This window comes from Plasmodium malariae (assembly GCF_900090045.1).
Source record: "Plasmodium malariae genome assembly, contig: PmUG01_00_8, whole genome shotgun sequence".
NCBI classification, from domain to species: domain Eukaryota; phylum Apicomplexa; class Aconoidasida; order Haemosporida; family Plasmodiidae; genus Plasmodium; species Plasmodium malariae.
Genome location: NW_021638326.1, coordinates 248,557 through 256,666, shown reverse-complemented (window position 1 = coordinate 256,666; position 8,110 = coordinate 248,557). Strand labels below are relative to the sequence as shown.

The 8,110-nt window shown below is 19.7% G+C and overlaps 1 protein-coding gene across 1 annotated transcript; it reads right to left on the bottom strand.

Annotated features, from left to right (window-relative positions):
• PmUG01_00024400 (STP1 protein) lies at positions 1–750 on the bottom strand (the record flags this gene model as incomplete). The annotated part of the gene is made up of 1 exon (XM_029007144.1): positions 1–750. A coding segment is annotated over one exon (750 nt), but the record flags the coding sequence as incomplete, so codon positions are not given.
• Between the last annotated feature and the right edge of the window lie 7,360 nt (positions 751–8,110).

The following is an 8,110-nucleotide window of genomic DNA, read 5'->3' as shown; positions in this document are numbered from 1 at the left end:
GGGTGTAATAAAAACAGAACTTGAATCAGGTTTTACTGCTTCATCAGATGGTATAGTAGTTATATGACCAGTACTTCCTCCTAATCCAAGAGTTATTGGACGTTGTTCTACAGGATCAGTTTCAGTCATTGAAGTAGGTTGTTCTGAATATTTAGGAAACTTTGAATTTTCAGCTTCTGGAATTGGGGAATCTACAGCTGATCCAGGTAATTCTCCTGCACTTATAGTATCAGATGTTTGAAGTGATGATGCCCCTGAAGTTGAAGCTTCTTCTTGTAGTGTACTTTGATTTTCAGACGCATTTCCTCTTACTCTTAAGGATATGCCTTCTTCTTTTCCTTCTTCTTTTCCTTCTTCTTTTCCTTCTCCTCTTATCTCTTTTCCATCTTCTTCTTCAAGTGGAACTGAAACTGAAGGTAAAGTTTCAGAAAATTCACTATATATCTCAGGATTCAGCAAGTTACTAATTGGTATTGAAAATTTCAATTTCCTTTGTACAGATGAGGAATTTTTTTGAATGAGTTGTCTTTTTTTCTCAAAATAATTTTTCCTGTCATTAATCCAAATATTATATTCGTTAAATATTTGCATACATCTCTGATCATTATTACAACTATATGTATTATTTTCGATGAGGAATGGTTTTAATCGCCTGAGGTCTCTAATTTTTTTTTCATGAAAATCTTTTACTTCATAACTTAATTCCAAAAGATTTCTCTCATTCTTCTCTATAATCATAGGCATTCCCATGTGTAGTTAGATCTTTATAATGAATTTGATACCAATTCTTTAGTGCCACGTCCCATTTAGATTGATCAAAATATGCGGGTGCGTGGCTTCTCTCAATTATATAATCAGCCAGATCTAAGCAATTTTTTCTAAATTTTTCTTTTATTTTTCTCAACTCTTAAGGAAGAAGTTATTTTTTTAATATGTTTTCCTATGCTTGTAAATTTGGGATTTAAAATATATTGCACTGACGAAGAACCAAATCCATGCAAACCCTAGATTCAAAAAAATTATTAGGAATTATTTAAGCCTTAATTTTTAATTAACTTATCTTTTTTTCTATCACAAACATAAAATTTGTGTATAAATTTAGAAATATGAAAAAACATTAAATTCTACCCAATCCATGATGAAACTACATTATTACTATAGGTAATTCTAAATAACTATCTGAACTAACAATAAAATTATATAACATTTTATTTATAGTTAGAGTAATATTAAATTCCAATATATTAATTAAATGAAATTCTAAAATTATGAACATTAAAGGAATTTATGCGAGAACTATAAAAAAATTTAACATATTATTATTTATTTTATATTCTTCTTATCCTTTTTATATTAAAAACATATGCCACAAGAAGGAATATATTCTAATCCTAATATGATATTAAACAAATATAAGTATATATTTTTATGTAAAATATATACATCTTTTATAAAGAAAAAACCCAATAGCTAATAATAAAAAATTACATCAGAAGTAACATTAATAAGAAATACATCATTTATACATAAAATTAACAATAATATACGTAATATAACATTTTTTTTTTATTTTTTAGTATTAACGCCTATATTTATAGATATTTTTACGTGAAAGCAAATGATAACTTTTAATCTATTACTTGTTCAGAAACATATAATTTATAAGCAAAATCGTTATAAGAACTTATAGTATGTTCCTCTTTATTGTCTTTTGTAATTTATTTTTGATATAGGTCGTTATAATGTTATAGCTTTATAAAAAAAATTTTATATATACTTTATCTCTTGATAAGAATTAATAATATATAAATTATACGAAACTGTTGATATATTTGAGGCAAATATATGGAAATAATATATGCAAAAAGGTTTAATCATTTTATATATAAGAATTACATAAATTTAATTACTTGTGGTAAATATTATGAAATTTAGTAGTTTTAAATTAGTATAATTTATTATATATAAGTGTTCTACTGGATATATATGTTTCCACATTTGGATACGAACGATTCCATTAGGACTAAATTTTAATTAGTAAAATGGACATTAACGTATATTTATTAATAAAAATGCGTTTAACAACTTATTCAAAATATGAAAAATTATTGGGTTATACTTACAAAGAAAATAATTATACAATATGGTTAAAAAAAAAAACAATTTTGTTAGAACATTACAATAAAAAATAAAATTATTATAATCTCATGTAAATGGAATATTATATTAAATTAAACAAAAGTGTTGAAGTTTCGTAATAATTTTTCTTATATTATTAATATATATGTTCGAATAAATAGATTAATATTTGTTATTTATTTTTTCAGTTTTTACCGCATTTGATAACTATATGAACATATCTATTTAACGCTGTCATTAAATATTATTTAACATAAAAAATAAAAACGTTCATATATTATTTTACAATATTTTTAATACGTGCATTTTCAAAAGAAATCACATTACAATTTAAACGTATTATCAACATCATTAAGTTATTCCATTATAAAGTAAATTTATATCTAATTTTAACGCTTCGATTGAATTATGTAAATACAGGATTAAAAATATTGAAAAAATTATATAAAAAAAAATTATTAAACAATAATTAATTTTTTAATAATTCTTTCACGTAAACAATTAAATTTATTATAGTTATTTTATTCATTCTATTTAACAATTAATGAAATTAAATATTTTTAACTTTTCAATTTAGCTATATACAATTTTTTGTTACTTCTTAAACAAAATCTTTTTATTTTAATCTCTTACGATATATGCAATTTTTTTTTTGAAATATGTTGTTTAATAACCGTATGCATTGGAATATTTATAAGTATAATGTTATTGTATTTTAGGATATTATATATTTATGTTGTAATTAAATACATTATTTACGTACTTAATAAAATTAAAATTGTATTTCAACATGTACAAACATAAAACAATATATGTTTTTCCCAAAATAAATTTAGATTATGAAAACAAATAAGTAAAATTTGCTTTCAAAAATTTATATAACCAAATTTTTTCTTTTTAAAGGTATTTTTTATTATATTGCTTTTATAAATGTTCATAATTATTTTATAGTATCGCAATTTATACTTTGCATTTCATTAAAAGTAATGATAAATTAATAAAAATTCAAACGTATTATTGAATATTCTATTTTTTCATAGCATCATGAAATATATTATTTATTTAAAAATAATATTTAACATTAAAATAGATTTTTTGACATTGAAACATTTCACATTAAACACATCAACAGTATTACATTACACATTAAACTTCACAATTTCTAGATACATATATACTAGAAAACAATCCTATATAATATTTTTCGATTACTTCATATAACACAATATAATTTTCTCATATTTAATTTGTATAAATGAAAAATTTAAGTAACTTTCATATATATTATTTTAAAAAAATACACTTAAGTATTAAAATTTTATAGTTCATATTATTTCCCTCTGCAATCTGTCATTATAAATATATTCCAATAGTTCAAGCAGTATTAAAGCATAATATAGTAAAAAATTATAACATAAAAATTTATTTTACCTTAAATATTTTATAATTTTACGTTTTATTTTTTAGAAATACAAGTAAATATAGAGTCTGCTAACACTATACAAGAAATTTGTCTATATGTTTGATTTTTGTAAAAATTCAATAAATTATATCCCCATTATCTTAATATAAAATATTTAGTAGTATTGTTAATATTCAATTAAAATTTTTTAATGATATTGAAATACATATTTTTGTTCTCTATAAATCTTTTTAATATAAAATTCTATTTTATAGCATTTGTATTTCAAATTTTGGATTACAGACATTATGATATTTTTGACAAATATATTACTATAGTACAAAAAACATAATTTATATATATTAATTCTGCATTACAATATATTATATACTCTATCTATTACGAGATTTTAGTTAATTTAATCATAATTCTGATTACATTTAATAGTTTCTATTCGTGTTACACTTATTCAATTAAGAAAAGTCTCTTTTTTACTATCTATTTATATATATTATGAGATGGGTTACTTAGAAGAAATTTTATATATCCTTACTATGTTCATACTAAACAATAATATGAATATTGCTTATACAATAAAAATTAATGCTTTTTTATTTTCTCGTCCTATGTATTTCATAACTTAGTCTTTTAGTAAAATACTTGATTTTTAATTAAATATTTTCTTTTTTAACCTTGTTACAATAGTTTATACTGCTCTTCACTTATCAACGTTTTATAATTCTGTTAGAATCATACACTTATATATTACATTAGTAGTATTATTAATAAAAAAAAATTATTTTAACTTTTTTTTTTGCATTCTTTTTTAAAATAAATTTCATTAAGTTTATTAAGTTCTTTTTTTATATTCACAAAGATATGTGTTATTGGAAATTTATAAATTAGAATTTTGTTCTGTATATATTGTTTAATATCCCTTGTTACACTAATATATGTCATGACCTTCAAAATCACTTATCAGCATTTTACCACGTTGTTCACCTGCACATTTCGACATCTTTTAATTTTTTTTCTATTGAAAACAACATCATTGCCAAGATGGAAAAAACAAATATTACTAAGAATTACATACAGAGAGAAACAATTCTAATGGAGTATAAATAATTATCGTTATATATTAGGATTGTAGAAACGTGTTCACGTTTTTAATTAGAATGATATATAGTGTAATACAAAAGGAAACACATGAATGATATTGCATTAAATATTAATCTAATTATGGAAAATTAATAAATAAATTAACACCTAGTAGCATCATAAGGTGGTTTATATGACAATAATCCCTTTAATCAGTATTTTACTGAAACTAAACATGAATGAGTTTCAGCAACTTCATGTAGTTCATTAACATATTTTAACTATTCTACACTTTTAAAGTTATATATACTTTTTACGAGTTCCATATTCATTTTAAAATTTTTGCAATTGATTATATGAATTATTTCAATTTTTCTCAGCATATCTATTTATATTACTATTATATAATTAATCATATTTTTAAACATAGATGCGATAATTGTACTATTACATTGATTTATAGTAACCTTTTTAGAATCAGTAATACATATAATTTATATTAAAATATATATTAAAGGAAAACATTTTAAAGTAATCTTCTTTTTAGAAAAGTATAAAAATAGATATCTTCAAGTTATATTTGAAACTCCATATATAAAACATTATATTCCATAAAAATCGAACATTTTATTTTTTGTATATATTCTAATATATAACTAGCATAAATATATAAATAATACTTTAAAAATTGTTAACATTATTTTATATATATTTTATTTTTTATGTATGTATAATTTAGCAAATATAAAAAAGACTTAATGTGAAAGGTTTCTGAACTTTATGCCGACGTACAAATAAGAATGCATTTTCCTTATATAATATATACTCAATAAGGAGAAAATATAATATTTTACGAAGATAATAAATAATTTTTATAGTATTCCTTAATATAGAAAAAACATAAATAAGTTATTCAAATATATATTTTTTTTTATTGAAACATTCCCAAAAAAATATTTAGGAACAAGGATTTTTACTAAAATAGAAAAATCCTCTTTAAATGTAAATGTTTAAGGGAATTTCATTATATACAACGTTTATTTATATTCTGTTTTGTAAGTTACATTTGTATTATTATGAATATATAAAAATGCATTATTATTTATTTCATTCTAAACATCAGCTATATGTAAGATAGTTAGAGAGCCTAGTTGTTCTAAATTAATAAAAAAATGAGCGCTTCCAAAATGCTGTCGTAAAAAATTATATATATATTAAAAAGATAATAATAATTGTTAATTATTGTAAATTTTTTTTTTTTTTATTTTTTTTATCATTTGGAAGAATAATATTTAAGTGAACAATAGTATAATGTATTTACGTGATTATAATTAATATTGGGCATATAATTTTTTTATATTATTAGAAATTTGTTTTTAATACATAATGAATACAAATATTTTTGCATATTTTTTCCGTTAAAAGTATTCTTAATAAAATATTATTTATATATATATATATATACATAATGGAATATCGTTAGTCCATTTTATATGAAAATTCCACTTATTTAATATATCTATTTTAACATTAAAATATACTATTTAAATAAATTAATAAATAATCATCGTAATATAGACAAATATCAAATAATTCATAATAATATTTACTATTTTTTTCATTTACATAAATTATATGTTATGTATAACTGTAATGTTATTCAATAAATTTATAAGATATTAAAATATAATGGTAAAGGATACATCAAAACAGTAAGATTTTTCATACATATATAAAACAATAAAAAAAAAAAAATAAATTGTTTTATATACACTTGATAACAATTATAATAATGTTCTTCCAATATACCTTCACATATTTCAGAAAATTATATTTTCTTTTATTTTGCTACCTAATCAAGCACTATTACATATATATTAACTATATTTTGCGCATATCTTATACATTCAAATGAGATATTTTAAACATATTATCTTAAAAAATGATGAATTATTTTCACATATATTCCCATGTACAATGTAATAAATAAAATATTTAAAAAAAAAATGAGATGGAATGTAAGGGATTAAAATATAAAGAACAGAAAAAAAAAAAAAAAATTGAGTAAAAATAAATTCAAAAATTACAAATAAGTAAAAACCAATAATTCTTTAATATAACAGATTGGTTAAACATAATTATATTACATCAACCACTAATTCAAATAATTATTTACTAAAATTTACTAATATATATATTATTTTAATTTCTTGCTTATTCATTATCTTTTATATGCTTGTTTCAAAAGAAATTTTAAAATAAGTAATAATATATTTACATTAACAAATAATATATTATAATGCAAGTAATATTTTTAAAGAGTTCTGTGATTTCATTTATTCATTAATATTTAAAAATATACTATAAGCTAATACTTAATTTTGTCATTCTAGATCATAAATGAATACTTAATAATAGTCTTAAAACGATTTTTTCATATTCATAACAAATGCAGAAAAAAAAATAAAAATAGAAATATAATTAAAAAAAATCTTTTTGATGTATTTATTAGATTATATATATGAATAAGTACAAAAAAACTGTTACGAAGCTTCAATAATGTTGTATTATTTAATTTAATATATTATTGAATTTACGTTAAATTTAGTGTTATTATTTTTCATTACATAGTTATAATTCATTTTACGATTTTTTAGACATATAATACGAATAACGTTCTCATAAGTATATTCTAATAATTTTTCATATATTTCATAAGCAGTCAACATTTTATTCAATAAATAATATACCTTAACGTATTCTTTATTAATTAACATTTAGTCCAAATGAAATCAATTTTATTCAAAAGTGGTAATAGACAAGTACAGAACATACATATATATGTATATGTATGATAATGTATACTATTTAAAATTATTTTGTAGCATAATGTATAGCATAACTTATTAAATTTTTGGTAGATTATTTGCATATATTATTAAATGGATTAATTGCATTATAATGTTATTTACCATTCTCAAAAACAGAAACAATATATTATAATTTATATATTTTATTTTCCATTTCTATATATATGGTATTAAAATAAAAAACCGTTAACAATATAATTACAGTGTAGTGCGCAATATGGGAAAAATGATAAATGTAACATAATAAAAACATACTATTAGTGTTAATAATTATCTGGTTTATAGATTATTTATTTTCCAAAAAAACTTGAACAAAAAGAATTGTTTACCTTAATACAACAGTATTTATATAATTTTTTTGCGTTAAAAAAAAAAAAAGAGCCAAAAAAAAAGCAATAAATTGATTAATAATACTTATATATAATAAATTTTAATTTTTTCATTTAATTTATATGTAATTTTTTTTTGTAAGTTATTGTGATTCCTTTAATGAAGGTTATATAAATTTTATACACTAATATATACTTAATCACCATTTAATTTCAAAATATATTTAGGATATATCTTCAGTTTTTATATTTACTTAAGGTAAAATAATATA